At 41.4% G+C, this 22,803-nt stretch overlaps 1 protein-coding gene across 10 annotated transcripts in view; it reads right to left on the reverse strand.

The window, feature by feature from the left end:
• The window catches only part of LOC134540339 (heat shock factor protein-like), a 72,634-nt gene that overhangs the window by 41,512 nt on the left and 8,319 nt on the right, over positions 1-22,803 (reverse strand). For 4 of the 10 annotated variants that reach the window (XM_063383007.1, XM_063383003.1, XM_063383006.1 and 1 more), the window contains exons 2-7: positions 22,107-22,215; positions 15,360-15,484; positions 14,532-14,741; positions 13,931-14,065; positions 11,296-11,403; positions 10,492-10,604 (exon numbers count right to left, since the gene is read on the reverse strand). In XM_063383007.1, the coding sequence (XP_063239077.1) occupies positions 10,492-10,604; positions 11,296-11,403; positions 13,931-14,065; positions 14,532-14,741; positions 15,360-15,484; positions 22,107-22,215 (800 nt within the window). The remainder of the gene's footprint in view (positions 1-10,491; positions 10,605-11,295; positions 11,404-13,930; positions 14,066-14,531; positions 14,742-15,359; positions 15,485-22,106; positions 22,216-22,803) is intronic. The other 6 variants (XM_063383004.1, XM_063383009.1, XM_063383005.1 and 3 more) reach the window with 3 other exon arrangements.

Here is a 22,803-nt window from a genome sequence, read left to right on the forward strand (position 1 = left end):
TAGGGCCCGCAAAAGGAAACACAGTGTAGGGCCCGCACAAAGAAACACAGTGTAGGGCCCGCACAAGGAAAGTGCTGCACACAAGTATAGGGTTTGTTTGTTTGATACAGTATTGCACAGCACAGTTATGTAGAGGCTTAGGGCGAGTGGACCTCCAAGATTACAGTGGACTAACTCAGTCATGTCCGTGTGATGGTTCTTTTGGATTTGGTGTTGATGTACCTTACAATTGTTAATAAGTTGTTGCGAATATTCAAATTTTTGAATATGAATACAAATAATAAACTATTTGTATTTGATTCAACCTCGAATACTAAAACTTTGAAATAACAAATATAACCTTATATTTGAAATTGCATATGGCATCTCTCATGAGTTTGTTCAATACTAACGTTTACTGTTGAGGTAAATTAATTTGTGCGATATAAATAACTTATTTTTATTTTTTTACTAGAACTTCATAATAAAAAAACCATGAACAAGCGATGTTTTAAACATACAACAAGTAGTCTTAAGTTTTTTCAAAGATTTCTCAAACAGTTAACGGAAAAATTCAAAAAACATCATATTTGAAAACTAAATATTATATTCATTTCATCACACCAAATATTATGGTCACTTGCACCAGAAGTGAAATAAATAAATAAATAAACACCACGGACTATAACACTACAAAACACGGACACTCCATTGCGGAGGCCATTAAAAAAAGTTAACTTTATTTTTCCAACAGCATATAAATTGATAGTTACAATTGATCTAACACTAAGTGACAGTAGCAGCTTCCTTCCTGAAGGTGTCCATGACAAAACAGACATTCCAATTCAAAAATATATATAAAAAACATAAATATTGGTTTTATATTCCCAGTAAAATTAGCAGAAATTGTGTTATAATTAGTGGTGCACCGATATGACTTTACCGATTACCGATTCGATTACGAGAGCAATAATCTGCAGATACCGATTCAGTTACCGATTATAATGAACAAATTTTTTTAAGTGTAATAATGCACACAAAATTTTTTATTCCCATGTGAATTTAATAACAAGATTAGGTAAAATTGAGAATACAGTTATAATAACAGTATAAAAATATATAAAATACACTATTAAGTCATTGCAAAGTGTAAATTAAATTAACTTATATTTATATTTGTTATTGTAAACAACTTGAACTACAGTATAATAATTGTAATTTACAGTGGGTAAGTTTTTGTTGCGGAAAACTAGCATTATTATCGACTATCACATAAGGTTGCATCGAGAAATTACCGTTTAACAATGTAAACATTGTAATGTTGCAGAACCCTGCCCTCCTAATTAAATAATTTTTCTTTTAAACTATTTTCATGAATGTAAATATTTCTTAAAAAGTCTTTCTAATGATATTTTACCGTTTGTTATATATTTTAGGGTTGATATTTTTTACTTGCTATGTTTTTTAAGAAGGTATTTTGTGTTTTATTAGACATTTTCTATCATTAGTAATTTTTATGTAATTATTCACAAATGAGCCGTTCTACTAGATTTTTGCCTGCTTAGGCCTACTTTTTCAGGTTATTTCTAAATAATTTTAATTTTATAAAGTAAATTGTCTTATGATTGCTGTTCTTAATTTTTATTAACGTGTTGTAATATAATTATAAATCACGGGACTGTGTCTGGGCTTGTGTGATGGTTAGAAAGAGAGGCATGAGAGGCCTGTAAGTGTAAGTGAGAAAGGAACAGTGCTTCCCCGCCAACCGAGATAAAGACGGTAATTCCCCCCCTGTATGGGAACTGAGTGATAACTGCTCTCTCACGGTGTGGGAGAGAGAACGAGAATGGAAGTCCCCGATTTCGATGTGAAATTGAAAAGAGACTGATCAGGGGAAGCCCAGAGTTCTGTGTGTAAAAGGTTTTTTCATGTATTGTAACTTGTTCTGTGATTGGCTATTATCTGTAAGAGTGAATGAAGCGTGCGTGTGATTGGTCGGTGAGGTCATGTGACGTCTACTCCCTGCGTGGAGGAGACGAGTTCATGAGATCACCAGTCGTCTGTCGAACGCTGGACAAGTAGGTCGCGTTCGATGGCTTCTCGCTAAATTATAATGTAATTTACGAAGAGACAATTTCACGTTGGTGGTCGGAGCCAGGCCTATTGTTAAATCAACCTAATTTTCTATATATTTCGTTTCGGGTATAATTAGAAATTGCGGCCACCTTCGTAGGCGTTTTGGCTCGGGACGAGATTCGTTTTCGCTGGGTGCGGCCCTGTTCCAGGTCGCACCATCTTTATATACTTGCAGTAAAACATTACTGAAGGACTTCATCTACGCTATTAATTTTCGGTAATTTCTCATCATGCGAGCTACCAGCAGTTTTTCGACGGGCAGATGTATGTGGACTGAATGAGTAACCTCTTTTGAAAGTGTTTGGAATCGTCTGTGCAACATTCTATTAAAAAAAAAAAAAAAAAAAACATCAAAATTTTCAATCTGCGTTGAACTGTTTATTTTGTATATAATGAAACGTTACAACATGTTGCTATATTTTGTTCACTTGAGTTTATAGAAAAATGTTTCCACACTTCACTCTTTTTCTCCCTACTCGCCATCTCACTATAATTATATAAAAATGACTCAAAACCAATTCTAGCACATGTGATTTTATTTATGTTGACTGAATATATAAAATTATAAATACTTTTTCACTTTTCACGTCACATACAAATAACACAACGGATAATGATACCAAAGACGCCCATAATGAGTTTGTAAAACGCAGTGATAAACTCTAGAAGGTATCGGGACCACGATTTTGAACCGCTACTACGACTCAAAAAGATCGATTCTCATAGAATCCACTGCAACTGCTTGTGGTATTTTGATTGCGTGCCATCTATTTTACATCTCTGGCTATAGTTAATGTACAAGGCCACTAAACAAAAGACAGAACAAAAGACGAAACGTAAATAAACGTGTAGGAAAAATGTATTTTTTATTGATCAAGGCAATGAGATTTATTAAACTTAACGAAATATCTGTAATCTTGATATGACGGAGTTAGATGAATTTTGCAATATATACAAATATTACCGTATTTCGTCCTAAAATGTGTAACAAAATATTACACGGTAAAAACCTACTTAATTACGCCGGGACGTAGTTAATCGGCAAAGTAATCGTTAAGATAATCGCCGATTACGATTCATCGGTATCCGCATCGGTGCACCACTAGTTATAATATTGCTGAACAAAAAAAAAATTACTTGAATGAAAACTCATATATAACTATGGTTTAACTATTTAAATGAGCTCATTTTATTTGGTAATACTAATACAGCATTCAAAAAATGAATTTTTGTGAAAATGATTGAATTGGATTTTACCGTATTTTGTCGTACGCAAAAATTTTCTGGATCTACATAGAGTAGCAGTTCCTGGAAAATAAGACAAATAGGAATTATTGTGTCAAAGTAAATTTAAAAAAACTAACATAACAACCATATATAATATAAAATGCATAATTACTCAACTTGTAAACAAAGCTACCTTGCTTTTAAACCAAATACCCAAAGTTATAATAAACAAGATTTATAACTCTGCATTGTGTGCCGAATCAGTGCTACTTTAGGCACGATTTTTTTTATTTTCTTAGTTTTACAAAATTTTAAATTTTTTTATAACTTTAATTTTACACTTTCGCCCTCTGCTTTCGCCCCATCCAAACTTGTTCGGTCGAGTGTACCGGCAGGTTACCTTGTTGAGCAGCATAGTGCTCTCACCGCCGTTTCCCACCAAATTTGCTGGGTCTAGCCGACTACAGGGCTATCATCAGCAACTGTATCCACTGGCCGTCGCGTTTCGTCACGAGTTTAGCGCTACGCGTGACGAAAGTAGCCGCCCTAAGCTTCCCATGGTCACCCCCACCCCTTCTCGGAGGTGTGCTGAAGTTTGCGGTATCTAACACGTTTTGGTGTCCTTTTTTCAAGCTCAGCTGCACGTCCTGACGTCTGACCAGCGAAGTCTCCCAGGGCAGGTCATCCACCGGACATACCCCCCACCCCATCCTGGTCCACAGCGGTCATCGGCCAGCCGCAGCAACGACCCCTCTCAAGGACAAAATCCCCCCCCCCCACTTGCAAAATGGCGGCCATCAAGTGCCGCGATGGTCTCTGCGAGACTCCGACCTGCATGCCCACACCATCTATCGGTGAAAGGACGAACCAGCTGAGAGCGAGAGCACACTACTGACCACCCTATCCCCTCCAGGAGAAACAGTCGACCTCACACTCAGTCGATAGGTCATTGGAGTCCTTTTTTTTTTTTTCTTTCGGAGCCCTTCGGAGCACTTCGGGGTTCCCGATCCCCTTCTCCAGAGGAACAGACGACCGAACTAAAGTTTAAGTTAGCGTCCCGGCGCCATTTTCAGGGATTTTGAGGGCAGCTCTCGTCCAGCGCGCATCTTTGCAACAGGTCGCAGTAACGACCAGCAGCTATCGTGATCCGCTTTCGGCAACAATGTAGTTGCTTTCTGAGCCAGGCCATGTCGCCTAGATTTTTTTTAGTTTTTCTTAGTAGCTGCCCAAATAGTCAAGTTTAACTTTAGTTTTTTTTGGTCTATCCCCGGATCACCCCCAGGGGCAGCCACTACCTACTTCACCCTGACAGCTAAGGCAGGGTTCCAGAATCCCAGAGGGTTCCAGAATCCCAGAGTACTTCAAGGACCCCAGACCAGTTCAAGATGGCGGCCCAGTTCCGGCGCCACATTTTGCACCTCAACATGTAACTCGTGAGCCTCTATAACGGAGTCTCCCTCCATCTTTCGGCACCCCTCAAAAAGAAGTGAAGAACAGTTTATAACTCCGCCAGTTTTAGGACGTTTTCCATATTATTATAAAATATTGTATTTTAAACACGTATATTTGTTTTATGAGCCTGCGAGCTCAATGTTCCTAAACAGTTGAACTTAGCATAGTATGAAATGGTGTTCCCCCCCCCCCGGCCCCTCTTTCTTCTTTTTTTATTCGTTAGTTACTCAATGTAATGTATCAAAAATAAGAATCTGACATTGTTAGCAGTTTTGTTTGTAATGGCTGTAATGCCGTAAGATATTTTCTAATGTAAGAAACCTATCAATGAAAAGATACTAAACTACTAATCAACAGTAAAAGCCTCTAATGAAACCAAACCATACGAGTGTTTTCATTTGCTGCTACTTGAAACCACAATCCACGTAACCTTTCCTACTGTCAGGGAGGTTAATTTTAAATTGTGTTTGTAAGTGGGCTGTGCCCCTCTGGCAAGTTCTTTTAGATAATTAGCCTGACGCTTCCACCGGACATTTATTATCAATAATTATGGTTTTGTTTTGAGCACAGCACCACGGTTACAATTGTATGCACAGCACAAAGAAAATGCACAAAGACAGAGTATCATTTTTGAAGTATTCATAAAACATATGGATTTGTGCTGCTGTAGAAAAAAATACTATGTTTGAGATATTGAAATATTCTGTTATTGAAATTTGTTTACTGTGCTATAAATAAATCTATGGCCAACCGCATGATGTTTTCAGAAATGGCGATAATCTTCTCGTCAAAACAGCTGTATTTTGCGACAAACTTTGTGTTATATCAAAAATGTTTAAATTTTGTGAAAAACTTAGAAAACCGGAAAATTTTGTGTTATTTTGCAGTTCATGATTTCTTGAGGCCCCCTAGAAACTAATTTTTACATTATGATATGACAATGGGTAGTCATATTATGTTAATGATGATATTGAAAAATTTAACAAAAAAACATTTGCACATTATGTGTAATACAATAACCTTAGTAACAATAAGAACTTAATAAACTGCATTTTTTAAAAGAAAATCTGCTGTAATACGCAAAATTCATATTTTTTTCACAAAATAAAATTAAATAGTGATATTTGCACGAAATTAACTTTTTTCTGGAACAAAAATAGGTTGAATCATTCTGAAACACGCACAAAACGTTGTTTACCATACAAAGCAGTTATATGCGGGATGCTATCTTGACTTGTTTTTTTACAGCACCCATAAAGTAGAGAGAGGCGACTAACGTCGTAACTTCAGCCACTCGTGGACAAACTGCAGATGGCATTGGTAGTTATGAAATATGAAATATTCAATTAGTGGTACCAAAATGTTCTACATGGTTAGTTAGACAAGTGCGTATCTGTCAACATTAAGTTCTTTAACATTTCCAAGTGGGTGTATTGCATCTCTCTTTGGCAGCCTATGATCGTTTTCCGTTATGTTTTGGGCGTATTAATAAGTGTATAAAATGTTGAAAGTTGTGTTTTCAAAAGAAATAAGTGTATAAATACGGAAGGATTACTATACGTGTTCAATAAAGAAAAAAGGCATTATTATGTGCAAGTTTTGTAATGTGTTCATAGATTGGAAAATAAAAGACATGTGTGAAAAACATTGTAAATTTCAAGCACCCCATAAGGCAAAAAAACAAAGATAGGTGCCAAGCATCGATGTCTGAAACTAAGCGTCACGTTTTAGAAGAAATAATCCCTCATCGCAAGAAAACTAGTTGAAAACACTGTTCGTGCTTTTGTTAAAGTGAATATACTACTTCAAAAACAACCCTCCAGCCATAAGGGAATGGCTGAACGAATATGTGAAAGGTAGTGAACTTTCTTCACCTACATAAGCATGAGTGAAACCAAGATGGTGTGTTTCAGTTGCTTTGTTAAAAACTTGAGTTTTGTGTAGTTTCGAATGTGACGTGTTTAGCAACATAGCTGCTCTCTTGAAGTTCATTTTCAAACGTACCCAACGACATGGTAAAGATGTTTATGTTCGTCAAAAGTAAAATATATTATTAAAAATATGTTTGATCACAGTGAGTACTGTACTTTATTTAGTCACACAATGTTTATTTTTAACATATTTATGAACGAATGTTAAATTAATTTTCACAGATGTGTATTTTGTAATATCTTTGTACTTTGTCTGGTCTATACATGTGCAAAGTTGTAGTTTGTTGAGTGACGGAGACAGTGACAAAAACATAAGCATATAATGTTTTTATAATATAAAAATTAGTTTGGCGAAAAAAATTTTATTAAAAAAATTGATTTTCCCGTAGTATTATCCTAAGAAAAATTATATTCCTGACGTTCTATAATGGTTTCTTTTCAGACTTAATCCCGAGTTTCAGGATCCCGTCCACCACATGTAGCAACGCAAACTCAGCAAGCCAAATTTAACTGTAGGATATCATAATTGTACTTAAAACCATTGTTATTGATCAATTTAGAACTAATATAACAATAATTTTCATCAAATAATATATGTGTAAATTTATGACAAATCTTTTATATTTTTTAATGAAACAATTTTTTTCCATCAAAACTTGGCACCAGAATAACTTTTTTAATCTCCAAAACTAACCATTTTAATGAACCATTTTCCATGGGCCCTAATAATGAAAGTCGTACAATTTTATAACAAACAAATACTTTCCGATTTATTTTTTATACTCTTGAGTAGTTCTTTCCTAGACATATATATATTACTAATTATTTTATTGCAAAAATGCAGCATCGCTACATTACCCGGTTTTGATGGAATAAATATTACAAAACAGTCATTTTAAAAATAAAAACAATAACACCAAAATATTTTCTGTTATAAAAATGAAACTGGACTAAAACATTTGCTCCACCAGCTAACATGACCTTCGTAACCACTTTTATTGTGTATGTACCTGATACAGACTAACTTTATAGCTCCCAAATAAAAATAAAAACACGACAAAGCAAACTATAACTCGAGAGAGAAATTTTGTTATTCAGGTAAATTTTTTTTAAACTCAGGTTTGACATGGAATCTAAGTGGACCTGTTTGTAGTTTAGGTCATCCCTCGCCTCCTTGCTCTGCTGCCCATTACAAACAGATAGCATTAATGGGCTTATAACGGCCAACATCTCAGAGTGTTTAAAAGGAAGCAGGGAGGTAATGACATCTCTAGAAGGCTCCACAGACATACTATTACTAACACCACATTAACAGACATGTGATACCAGATAAGGAGCAGACACACATTACCGGCAATGAGGCAGTCTGTACAACAGGATTGGTGAGTGACACATGACATGCAGTGTGTCACACTAGAATCAAAAGCAAACTGCCCAGAATGTTCTTGAAACTGAGCCAGGGTAAATGCACGTGACCCCTCACATTATGTGACACATATATTTCTTAGTTTCACCAACATCATCACTGCCACAGAGCTTCACATCAAATATGCATAAATCACACATTTTTCACACCTCTTCTACAGCTGAAATTTAAGGTTAATGTTTTTTTCTTCTTTTTAATGAAAAATGTTAGGGATTTTAATTCACAATTAGCTCTCTGCTTTTTGTTTCTTTGTTTCCAACTTATCAAATACTAGCGACTCGCCTTGGCTTCGCACGGGTGCAATGCTGATATTAAATATACTACAGAATGTCTTTATATACCGGCCCCTGGCCGGTACCGCCGCAACCGCTATGTCCCTGCATTTTAAATCTGTAATATCTTCGAAAATATTAATTTAAATTACATGCTGTAAAGGGCCATATTGATCTATATTAAATGCACAATGTATTTAAGGTGCTTAATTGCTTAAAATTGCTTCGTAAATAGGCCATCATTTCTCGTAAAAAGTAAAGGATAAAAAATGGTTATTGTGGGTTATCCCTAAGAGATAGACATATACCATCGCGGACTTTTTTGTAGAACTTTTTAAGGTGTACAATACTATAGTACATTATTTTGATCTATCTCGTAGGGTTCAGCCTGCGTTTACAATGTAAGCGCAAAAAAATGTGTTTATTTACATCATCACATTAGAAACCACTAAAATTATCAGTGTTTCTCTACTATATTATGCATGTATTATACATATAAACCTTCCTCTTGAATCACTCCATCTATTAAAAAAAAAAACCGCATCAAAATCTGTTGCATAGTTTTAAAGATCTAAGCATACATAGGTACAGACAGACAGCGGGAAGCTACTTTGTTTTATACTATGTAGTGATAGTCCAGATTGTAGACTGTCCTGCCGGCTTAACTAAGCCATTCTGATGTCGACTGTTGTTTACCATCGCACTGCTTAGTTCCTTTGTTACAACCACGTTCCACCGGAGGACCACGCAAAATAATTGTGAGATATAATTGCACGAAAACTGTCCAAACCCACAAGTCACAGCACCTGTCCCATGGTCCAGAACACAAATTGTATGTACGACATACCCATTGTTCGTGTTCACGTTGAAGTCAACCGCACAACCTACTCATACTATGAACAAGAAAAGAGAACTGAACAATCACAAAATGGCACCCGGTAACAGCATCTTTATGGTCAGTGTCGCCAACATCTCAATGGTTAAATTCCCTTCTAAACACCAGTTATACCTAGTTACACAACAACTGTGCTCACGTTGAAAGATGGTATTGCTTCTCATACCAGAAGCAGTAATATCATTTTTACATTTACACTCAACCTCAACGTATATAGTTACACCAGGTGATATGCAAAAATGTTACTACACTTTGAATACAAGTGAATATTCATTATTTAAAAGTGTTAAATATTTGAAACCAAATCAAAGATAAATAAAACATTATTTGTTTCATATTTATAATATTGAATATTCGCACAGCAATATGCTTTAAAAAAAATAGAAATGCACGCACAAATATGTTAGAATTTTGTTTAGTCTCTGGTTTGAGCATTACAACTTTACTGTCTTTATTATATTCATTGACAAAGTGCTATGAGAACTGAGAAACAGTGTAACCTTGTAAAGAAAACTATGAGATAGAATAGGTAAATAAGTTTGATAAGCAGAAAACTCCTGAAAAGGTTATTTTAAGGTAGATTTCATGACTAGAAGTTAAGAAAGATGATCGAAAGTAGCATCAAGCTCGATAATTTACCATTTGTGACCGAAAAAAATACATAGTTCAATTTTCTCAGCTTATCGAGTTAAAATATTTAAATCCCCATCTGGTCAAATGAATTATTTTATTGAGAAATGGACTGCACAAATGACAAGAAATATGTGAAAATATGGACAAAAATGAGTAATTATTTTGAATTTTATTTTAAAAGAAATTTAATAACCTTAGGCAAATGATTGGTGGAGACCCATCGCAACAAATCAAACCAGCTGACTTCACATAAAAATTCTTTGATATAAAAAAATTTCTCAACTCACACCAAAATTATGATAGTGTGCTGTTTTACGATAAGTAAAAGAATATTGGCTACGCTCCACAATAATTTAATTACAAGCATAATTAGCCATTTATCATTTGATGATATGAATTTTAACTAGATAAAAAGTAAGGTTAAAAATTTCTTCCCAAATCTTTGCTACATGTGGCTTCCCACTTTTTTTAAAATTAAAGTTGTTGAAACCAACTGCTACAAATACTACACATGAACCAGCAGGACAGCTAGGGACTCACTCCTGGGGCAGCGCGGTCGACTCCTCCTCGGACATCTCCACCGCGCTGTAGCCGTCCAGCAGCTCGCTGGCGTCGATCTCGTGGATGATGGGCCCCTGCGGACTGCGCTCCTCCTGCGGGCGAGACCGCACGTCACACGCCACACCCCGCCACACCACCACACACTGCAGAGCCAGTGTCACCACCAGTGTCATTCTCTGTTCAGTTTTCATCAGTCAGAGATATCAGTAAAATAAATTTTGAAGGAAAAAAAAATATCAGCAGTTGTAACTCAGCATTTTGTAGCTACAGTAAACTCCCTATTATCCGCGCATGCTACGGAAAAATATTTTATTACAAGTGAACAAATTTGAACTCTACTGACGAGTGTATTGTGTGCAGTATACAGTAAGATGCCACAGGCCTTCTCGAAACTCACGCAGTGTCTAATGAAGTCTCTGAGTACGTACAGTACTGTATCCTTGTTACAAAGCAAGTACCGAGCACTTTCATGTTTACATTACTGAAGTGTATGTTAATTATGCAGTAAAATACTATAATTTTAGCATCATTTAAATTTTTCTACTGATAATTGTAACTTTTACCGTACATAAGTTTTTAGATTTTTAAGTTGTAATTAATGTTTCCTTTTTTGTTTCCCATTTTCGGCTTCTTTGCGGATTATCCGCGATTTTCACTATCCGCTGTGACCCTGCCACTTAATTTCGCGGATAATCGGGAGTGTACTGTATTTATATAAACTAAGTCACTGCAAAGGTAGCACAAAGGCAATAAAACCATCTGCAGGTGACACAGCCTCTTTACCATTCCATCACTGTCTTCCTCTTCGTCAAGCCTCAGGAAGTCTTCCGCGTCGCCGCCGGTCGTCGGAACGAACGAGGCTTTCCTGACAGTGCCGCTATGTCCCCTACGCTGCAAACACCGACCCAGCAGGGTTGCTGCACCGCCCTTACAGCCTTACACTCGGCTCATTCCGACTAGAGATGTGCGAGTTGGAAACACCACGGAAAAAAGCACGTGTCCAAATTTTGAAAAATTAAATTTCATTTCAAGAACACTAAAATAAATATTGTTTTGATCTTCCTATGTTTAACCAGCATTAATTTCATATTTTGGTACTTCTGCTGAAAAAAACTGCAAATATGAACATTTGCAAAACAAAATCTCAAGCAACATTATTTATTGTACTTCCAAATTTAAAGTGCAATGCAATTTTATAAGAAAAAAAAATACCCTGAATGTTGAAAAATCTACGTATACATATCAGCATTAAGTAACGCTTCAAGTGCTGCTAAATGCAGAACTAGTAGGGCATGCTGGGTAAAACAACGCAAGCTGAAACACATGTACATGTATCTATGGCTTAAAATTCATCAGTGTTCACAGAATCGCAGGAAAGACAAGTAGTAAAATGAAACCAGCACTAAACTTTATTTGTTGAAGTTACATAATAAAATTAGTAATAAATACTGGGAGAGTGCAGCTAATTTAAAACAAAGTTAAAACCAAATCAGTTAGAACTTTTACAATAAAAACCAAGTGAATGTACACTTCAAAGACAAGCTGGAAGAATTATTTGAACTGAAAGTTTGAAACAGATGTCTGGCTACAAAGTTACGTATTTCTCGCAAACCTCTAATCATAAATGTTTGTCCAAGCATAATCATCACACAGGAACATAAGATGCAAACACTATCATGCAAGAAGGATGTGAATCGCAGGAAAGACAAGTAGTAAAATGAAACCAGCACTAAACTTTATTTGTTGAAGTTACATAATAAAATTAGTAATAAATACTGGGAGAGTGCAGCTAATTTAAAACAAAGTTAAAACCAAATCAGTTAGAACTTTTACAATAAAAACCAAGTGAATGTACACTTCAAAGACAAGCTGGAAGAATTATTTGAACTGAAAGTTTGAAACAGATGTCTGGCTACAAAGTTACGTATTTCTCGCAAACCTCTAATCATAAATGTTTGTCCAAGCATAATCATCACACAGGAACATAAGATGCAAACACTATCATGCAAGAAGGATGTGAAGTATGCTCTTAGATGAGACACATTACAAGTGTTATACAGTGTTCTACAGAGCTTTATGAAATACATACTTTGAGATAAGAAGTGCTTGTTTATCCAAACAGACATGCTCACCTATTACAAACCTGATACATGAACTAAGCCTCAAAAGACAATCCTGCTATTAACACATGCAAGGAAACAGGAAAAGTAAATGTAGGTACTCCACACCCTTAAACATTTATATGAAGAAAAAATGACAATACACAACATACACATACATCATATATACACCGGCTAAATACACACACACAGGCTACACACATACATATACTATACACACACAGGCTACACACATACATATGCTATACACACACAACAGCTACACACATACATATGCTATACACACACAGGCTACACACATACATATGCTATACACACACAACAGCTACACACATACATATACTATACACACACACAGGCTACACATATACATATGCCAACAGACACAGAGGCTACACACATACATATGCTACACACACACAGGCTACACACATACATATGCTATACACACACAGGCTACACATATATATATATATATATACTATACACACACAGGCTTCACACATACATATGCTATACACACACAGGCTACACACATACATATGCTATACACACACAACAGCTACACACATACATATGCTATACACACACACAGGCTACACATATACATATGCCAACAGACACAGAGGCTACACACATACATATGCTATACACACACAGGCTACACACATACATATGCTATACACACACAACAGCTACACACATACATATGCTATACACACACACACAGGCTACACATATACATATGCCAACAGACACAGAGGCTACACACATACATATGCTATACACACACAGGCTACACACATATATATGCTATACACACACAGGCTACACATATACATATACTATACACACACAGGCTACACACATACATATGCTATACATACACAACAGCTACACACACATACATATGCTATACACACACACACAGGCTACACATATACATATGCCAACAGACACAGAGGCTACACACATACATATGCTATACACACACAGGCTACACACATACATATGCTATACACCCACAACAGCTACACACACACATATGCTATACACACACACACAGGCTACACATATACATATGCCAACAGACACACAGGCTATACACATATATATGCTATACACACACAGGCTACACACATATATATGCTATACACACACAGGCTACACATATTCATATGCCACACACATACATACACACAAAACTGAAATAATTCCAAAATAAATTCCTAACCAAACACAAGTGAAACCAACAAGTTGTTTCCTTGCACGAACTGGAAGTGCCAATGGGAACTCACCGAGCGGAAGCCGTCCAGCTTGGCGACCTTGGCCGCGCTGTGCGTCTTGTCCTTGATCATGAGCCGCGCCTGGCGCTTCAGGCGCAGGTTGCCCGCCTCGTCCGCTTGGAACAGGTTCACGAAGAAGTGCACCAGCTGCGGAGAGGCACCACCCGCCCCCGTTACCAACTCTGGCAGAGTCTTCTTCACTCCATCGCACATGACGGAGGAACAAACATTGTGGAAAGCACGTTTAATGTTGAAAACACGCGTAGTAAATTATTTAAAATTTGTTGGTACACATAGAGCAACTGAATTGTTTGACGTGATAACGTCTTATAAATCGATGAACGCCGGCCGCACGCACGAATAAGTGTCACGTTCCGCCTGAGCCGAGCGTGCAAGAACCGGAAACCACCGTGCGAGAAAATCTTCCATAAAATCAAACAGGTTAAGGCGGGCTTTTTTAACCAATTGTTCGTGATTACATTCAAACAAATTATTTAAATTAAATTTGCAAAAAACTGTAAATAATATTTGAAGATTAAAAAGTATGCAATTTGTCAATCAATGCTTTCTCACGACGCCGCCCGTGAACCGACCGGGACAGGGAAGGGCTCACCTTGTTGACGATGGTCTGCTGCTGCTTGTGCTTCTCGCGCAGCAGCGCCACCTCGCGCCACAGCACCTCATTCTCGCGCTTCATGGACACCAGCTGCGAGTCCAGGGACTCCTGCCGGCCCTTCATGTTCTTCACCTCCGTCAACACCTTGCCGTACACGTCGGAGCGCGCGCCCAGACGCAGCTCTCCCTCCAGCTTGTTGGGGATCTGCTGGCAGTCGCCCCGCGCACGCTCCGTGGTCACCCCCGCCTGGCACGCCCCGTCTCCGCACAACACACAACCTCGTTCCCAACATTCCCGCCGCCTTTCCTAAATCACACACCCCTGGTTGTCTGATGAAAGGTGAACACACATTAACGTAGATGAAGACACGAGAACTTCATTCCTGCTTAGTAACGTTTGAAGCTGCTAAAACAAAGTGGTCAACTACTGGCTCCTTATCGTTATCACGAGTTCGGCTTGCAACACTTACTTGCTAGTTGGATTTGATTTGGTGCACTGATAATTAATTTCCCACCGACCAACTTAAGAAAAAATCGAATCATTATACATTAAATTTTGTAAAATGAAATTTTCACGACATAGGCAGGTAACATTGCTAGAAATTTTTTTGAATTTTTCAGATACTAGACATTCTTGGGCATTCTGGTAACTACAATGAATTTTGTAAAAGAAGTGAATTTAATATAAAATTATAAATCTGGAGAATAATAAATAATTATAAATTGACAGCTTAATATAAAAAAACCTACTAATCTTTACTATCTAACTAAAAAATAAAACTGATGTGCAGGGATGCCATAAACTCGCCGCGAGCGAGGTTCTCACCTTCCTCTTGATGTTCTCCAGAAGGACGGGGTGGTCGTGAACGAAGCAAGGGTGAGCAAACTCCATCTCGTCCTTGTCCACTTTCAGTCCGCCCGCCTCCAGCGACACCACCTTGTGGAATCCATCTGCAGCACACACCCCTCCTTCACACCCTCTACACTATCTGCCAGACCACACCTTTCCCCTGGCCTCAATACAGTCCTACTACACACTAGCAGGCGATATCTGCAGCACACACCCCTCCTTCATACCCAACACACTACCTGCCAGACCACACCTTTCCCCTGGCCTCAGTACAGTCCTGCTGCACACTAGCAGGCGATATCTGCAGCACACACCCCTCCTTCATACCCTCTACACTACCTGCCAGACCACACCTTTTCCCTGGCCTCAATACAGTCCTGCTACACACTAGCAGGCGATATCTGCAGCACACACCCCTCCTTCATACCCAACACACTACCTGCCAGACCACACCTTTCCCCTGGCCAAGTACAGTCCTGCTGCACACTAGCAGGCGATATCTGCACCACACACCCCTCCTTCACACCCACCACACTACCTGCCAGACCACACCTTTCCCCTGGCCTCAGTACAGTCCTGCTGCACACTAGCAGGCGATATCTGCAACACACACCCCTCCTTCACACCCTCTACACTACCTGCCAGACCACACCTTTCCCTTGGCCTCAGTACAGTCCTGCTGCACACTAGCAGGCGATATCTGCAGCACATACCCACAACACTATCTGCCAAACCACACCTTTCCCCTGGCCTCAGTACAGTCCTGCTACACACTAGCAGGCGATATCTGCAGCACACACCCCTCCTTCACACCCTCTACACTAACTGCCAGACCACACCTTTCCCCTGGCCAAGTACAGTCCTGCTGCACACTAGCAGGCGATATCTGCAGCACACACCCCTCCTTCACACCCTCTACACTACCTGCCAGACCACACCTTTCCCCTGGCCTCAGTACCGTCCTGCTACACACTAGCAGGCGATATCTGCAGCACATACCCCTCCTTCACACCCTCTACACTACCTGCCAGACCACACCTTTCCCCTGGCCTCAGTACAGTCCTGCTACACACTAGCAGGCGATATCTGCACCACACACCCCTCCTTCACACCCACCACACTACCTGCCAGACCACACCTTTTCCCTGGCCTCAATACAGTCCTGCTACACACTAGCAGGCGATATCTGCAGCACACACCCCTCCTTCATACCCAACACACTACCTGCCAGACCACACCTTTCCCCTGGCCAAGTACAGTCCTGCTGCACACTAGCAGGCGATATCTGCACCACACACCCCTCCTTCACACCCACCACACTACCTGCCAGACCACACCTTTCCCCTGGCCTCAGTACAGTCCTGCTGCACACTAGCAGGCGATATCTGCAACACACACCCCTCCTTCACACCCTCTACACTACCTGCCAGACCACACCTTTCCCTTGGCCTCAGTACAGTCCTGCTGCACACTAGCAGGCGATATCTGCAGCACATACCCACAACACTATCTGCCAAACCACACCTTTCCCCTGGCCTCAGTACAGTCCTGCTACACACTAGCAGGCGATATCTGCAGCACACACCCCTCCTTCACACCCTCTACACTAACTGCCAGACCACACCTTTCCCCTGGCCAAGTACAGTCCTGCTGCACACTAGCAGGCGATATCTGCAGCACACACCCCTCCTTCACACCCTCTACACTACCTGCCAGACCACACCTTTCCCCTGGCCAAGTACAGTCCTGCTGCACACTAGCAGGCGATATCTGCAGCACACACCCCTCCTTCACACCCTCTACACTATCTGCCAGACCACACCTTTCCCCTGGCCACAGTACAGTCCTGCTGCACACTAGCAGGCAATATCTGCAGCACACACCCCTCCTTCACACCTGCTACACTACCTGCCAGACCACACCTTTTCCCTGGCCTCAATACAGTCCTGCTACACATTAGCAGGCGATATCTGCAGCACACACCCCTCCTTCATACCCACCACACTACCTGCCAGACCACACCTTTCCCCTGGCCTCAGTACAGTCCTGCTGCACACTAGCAGGCGATATCTGCAGCACACACCCCTCCTTCACACCCTCTACACTACCTGCCAGACCACACCTTTCCCTTGGCCTCAGTACAGTCCTGCTGCACACTAGCAGGCAATATCTGCAGCACACACCCACAACACTACCTGCCAAACCACACCTTTCCCCTGGCCTCAGTACAGTCCTGCTACACACTAGCAGGCGATATCTGCAGCACACACCCCTCCTTCACAACCTCTACACTAACTGCCAGACCACACCTTTCCCCTGGCCAAGTACAGTCCTGCTGCACACTAGCAGGTGATATCTGCAGCACACACCCCTCCTTCACACCCACCACACTACCTGCCAGACCACACCTTTCCCCTGGCCAAGTACAGTCCTGCTGCACACTAGCAGGCGATATCTGCAGCACACACCCCTCCTTCACACCCTCTACACTACCTGCCAGACCACACCTTTCCCCTGGCCAAGTACAGACCTGCTGCACACTAGCAGGCGATATCTGCACCACACACCCCTCCTTCACACCCACCACACTACCTGCCAGACCACACCTTTCCCCTGGCCTCAGTACAGTCCTGCTGCACACTAGCAGGCGACATCTGCAGCACACACCCCTCCTTCACACCCACCACACTACCTGCCAGACCACACCTTTTCCCTGGCCTCAATACAGTCCTGCTACACACTAGCAGGCGATATCTGCACCACACACCCCTCCTTCACACCCTCTACACTACCTGCCAGACCACACCTTTCCCCTGGCCAAGTACAGTCCTGCTGCACACTAGCAGGCGATATCTGCAACACACACCTCTCCTTCACACCCACCACATTACCTGCCAGACCACACCTTTCCCCTGGCCTCAGTACAGACCTGCTGCACACTAGCAGGCGATATCTGCAGCACACACCCCTCCTTCACACCCTCTACACTACCTGCCAGACCACACCTTTCCCCTGGCCTCAGTACCGTCCTGCTACACACTAGCAGGCGATATCTGCAGCACACACCCCTCCTTCACACCCACCACACTACCTGCCAGACCACACCTTTCCCCTGGCCTCAGTACAGACCTGCTGCACACTAGCAGGCGATATCTGCAGCACACACCCCTCCTTCACACCCTCTACACTACCTGCCAGACCACACCTTTCCCCTGGCCTCAGTACAGACCTGCTGCACACTAGCAGGCGATATCTGCAGCACACACCCCTCCTTCACACCCTCTACACTACCTGCCAGACCACACCTTTCCCCTGGCCTCAGTACCGTCCTGCTACACACTAGCAGGCGATATCTGCAGCACATACCCCTCCTTCACACCCTCTACACTACCTGCCAGACCACACCTTTCCCCTGGCCTCAGTACAGTCCTGCTACACACTAGCAGGCGATATCTGCACCACACACCCCTCCTTCACACCCACCACACTACCTGCCAGACCACACCTTTTCCCTGGCCTCAATACAGTCCTGCTGCACACTAGCAGGCGATATCTGCTGCACACACCCCTCCTTCACACCCACCACACTACCTGCCAGACCACACCTTTCCCCTGGCCTCAATACAGTCCTGCTACACACTAGCAGGCGATATCTGCAGCACACACCCCTCCTTCACACTTGCTACACTACCTGCCAGACCACACCTTTTCCCTGGCCTCAATACAGTCCTGCTGCACACTAGCAGGCGATATCTGCAGCACACACCCCTCCTTCACACCCACCACACTACCTGCCAGACCACACCTTTTCCCTGGCCTCAATACAGTCCTGCTGCACACTAGCAGGCGACATCTGCAGCACACACCCCTCCTTCACACCTGCTACACTACCTGCCAGACCACACCTTTCCCCTGGCCTCAATACAGTCCTGCTACACACTAGCAGGCCAGATATGTAGCACAATCAAAGTTATGCATTACATTATCAACTTTTGTACCATGTGTCTTTTTCAGAAGCAGCATGAAAAAGCAACATTACTTTCAAGTTCAAACTACACAGATTTCAACACTGTGGAAAACATTACTAGGTAATACTTTTATCAAACACTTTTGTGAGTTTTTAGAGTTTGATGGAAGGTCGACATAGCCCTATTACAAGGAAAAAGTCTAGTAGTACCTTAGAATATCAGTCTTTTTATTACAACCCTGACTGCCTAAGATTTGTGTTTTAATTACCATTTGACATTTAAAAATTTTGAAGGGTAACATTTCAGGGCACCGCCCTCCCCAGCTTTTAAAAGAATTTTGACAAAAAATATTATACTTTTTCATTTACAGGAAATAAGCTGGTATTATGGTTTCAAGGTTATAGTGAACTTGTTTTTATAGGCTACTTGTAATTTATAAATCTTGTAAATAAATTTTGTTTTTAGATTTTTTATTTAGAAAAAAACATGTAACTATATTTTAACTGGTTCTCATTATTATATGTGTAAATGTATTATTTCAGTATGTTATTTAATTTAAATTTTGTTTGATGCCTGTCTTTTATGTTGGAAGTTATTCAGAAGCTTTCAAAATGATTCTAGAGCAATTGGTATTGTCCGAGTGAAAGAAAGGACGAGAGAGAGGTGTGCGGCTCAGCGGTGCCATGGTTTCCTTCACAAGTATTTTCAGCTGTAGAGGCTGTCTTGTGATGTGTGTTCTTATGGTGAGTAAGTGGAACTAGTACATTTCCCACAGTGCCTACCATGTGACCAGAAAAACAGAGAGAGTAAAACATGTATTGCCTTGTCTAAGTTTTTCTGTAGTGAAATATGTTGTGATTGGTTGCTTTATGAAAGCTGTGTTGTGATTGGGTGATCAGGCGACTCCTCCTCTCGGTCTGGCTGAAAGCAGTGGCATCATCCCTCGGTTCTCTGCTTGACGTTGCCTGAATAGGTCGTGTTTGGGAGTGGCTCTACGCATTACGGAACCAGTTTTACAGCGCCGGTACTCAACCTCGTTTCGGACATGTCTTTAGAATTTTATCGACCACAGTCATCGACAATCAGCCCACGATGGGGCCACAGTGATTGTAGCCGTGTCCTTGGCCTGTACCGTCGACGCAAAGCGATTTCGGGATGTTTTTACGAGATTAAAATGTGGAAGCGAGTATTAAGAACTTTTCAGTGTTAAAGTTTACTTTCACGTGTTCAAGCAGAGAAATTTCAGTTGTGTTATGAGAACTGTGTGGATATGTAGTGAGCATCGTGAAATGTTTTTGTACAGGAACTAAATAAACCTACGTAAAAGCACTACCCCCCTAACAGCAGCGTGTCTGGAAACCTAGTACCAGGCTCAAAAGATATTGGAGCCGTAAACAATTTGATTGGTTTACTTTGCTCTGTGCCAAGTGCTTGCACGAACAAACAGTCTTCAGCCTGGAGGCTGGTTAGCACCGTGGCATGACCACGCCAGCCATCTAGCTCAAACATGGAGCGCTGACCGCACTAAACCAGCTTCACGGGCTAGGGTGTGTATTCAAAATCCCCCACTTGCAGCAGCACACACAGAATTTCATTTGGGGAGGTGGGGGACATAGAACTACTTTTCCTACGGTTTGCTTTCAAACTATTTCCATTTATTGTTGGGGATGATAGGTTTATTAGGATTCGGGAGGGGGGATATGTCTACTAGTCCAGATTGATCACACAGTCTGTTTCATTAACCCGCAAAGAGCTAGTACTAGAGCATCAGTCTGCCTTAAATAGCACCGATTCTCCAGCCATCTTGCACTACTGCACTTTCACGCTGCTACACATTGTTTTATCTAGAACCATTTCTACGGATGTTCTATAACAGCAGCATTGCACCGAGTGCTCTGCAGCGAGTCTCGACACTAGATGCATGCTATACGTTGTCTCCTGTTGGTAAATAAGGCGAATACTGCCCGACTGCATCATGGGGACTCACTGGGTGCTAGGATTCTGGGTTTCCACGGACAGATTACACATACCTAACTGCTCCTCTTATTTTATTCTGTAAACATTTATTTGTAAATACATCACATATATATATATGTGTGTGTATATGTGTGAGTTAAGTGAGTGAATGTGTGAGTGTGTGGGGGTGTGAGTGTAGGGGTGTGAGTGTGAGGGGGTGTGAGCGTGTGGGAGTGTGAGCGTGTGGGGGTGTGAGTGTGTGGGGGTGAGTGTAGGGGTGTGAGTGTGAGGGGGTGTGAGCGTGTGGGAGTGTGAGCGTGTGGGAGTGTGAGCGTGTGGGGGTGTGAGTGTGTGGGGGTGTGAATGTGTGGGGGTGTGAGTGTGTGGGGGTGTGAGTGTGTGGGGGTGAGTGTGTATGTGTGGGGGTGTGAGTGTGTGGGGGTGTGAATGTGTGGGGGTGTGGGTGTGTGAGTGTGTGAGTGTGTGGGTGTGTGGGGGTGTGAATGTGTGGGGGTGTGAGTGTGTGAGTGTGTGGGGGTGTGAGTGTGTGGGGGTGAGTGTGTATGTGTGGGGGTGTGAGTGTGTGGGGGTGTGAATGTGTGGGGGTGTGGGTGTGTGGGTGTGTGGGTGTGTGGGTGTGTGGGTGTGTGGGTGTGTGGGGGTGTGAGTGTGTGAGTGAATGTGATTGTGTGTATAAAAGTAACACTTTCAGTCAAACTTTGTCAACTCCCAAGATGTAATTTCAATCATTTTTAACTGAAGATTATGCATGGTGAGCTGAAGCACTCGAGGCACTCACACATGTTGAGCTGGCGGATGAAGCTGGCCATGTTGTTGTGCTTGTAGTAGAGCGGCAGCAGCTCCCGCGAGAACCGCGCCGTGTTCTGGATGATGAAGCTGGCCCCCTCCTGCGCACACAACCACCCCTGTCCCGAGCCTGCCGCCTGTAGCTCCCCTAGCTCCCCTAGCCGGGTGCCACACCACTTGACAGGGTTATAACATGGGACTCTGGTAATTGCGAGAGCACCGTTCCACTTGAACACTTTGTACTTAATTATTCGTTAATTTTTTCCAACACTTGCACAACTGCCCCAGGGAGATCACAAGAAGTACTGCAATGGACGATGTGTGGAGACAGCACAAAGAGCAGGCAGGTTCTGTAGAACCCTGAGGTTGGCACACACTGTAAAGCCATTTTCACTTTCTCACGTTGGCAGACCATGTGGGGTCGGAACGATGACACTGTTGCTTCAATGACATTACTTGCACAAAAGCATATAATACATACCTAACATAAAATACTACCAATGTTGAAAAACTTCATATTATACCAGGGAAAACTTTATTACAGAAACACTGAAAAATTCCTTAAAAATAAAAAAAAACTTTATATGTAATACCTAAGGTGAAACCATTTATATAGTCCATTGTGTCCAGTAAAACACAAGAATCACAAACGGTACAAAACCATTAATACATGTCATCTCAGTTCCTTA

Source organism: Bacillus rossius, chromosome 16 (assembly GCF_032445375.1).
Source record: "Bacillus rossius redtenbacheri isolate Brsri chromosome 16, Brsri_v3, whole genome shotgun sequence".
In the NCBI taxonomy this organism is placed as follows: Eukaryota; Metazoa; Arthropoda; class Insecta; order Phasmatodea; family Bacillidae; genus Bacillus; species Bacillus rossius.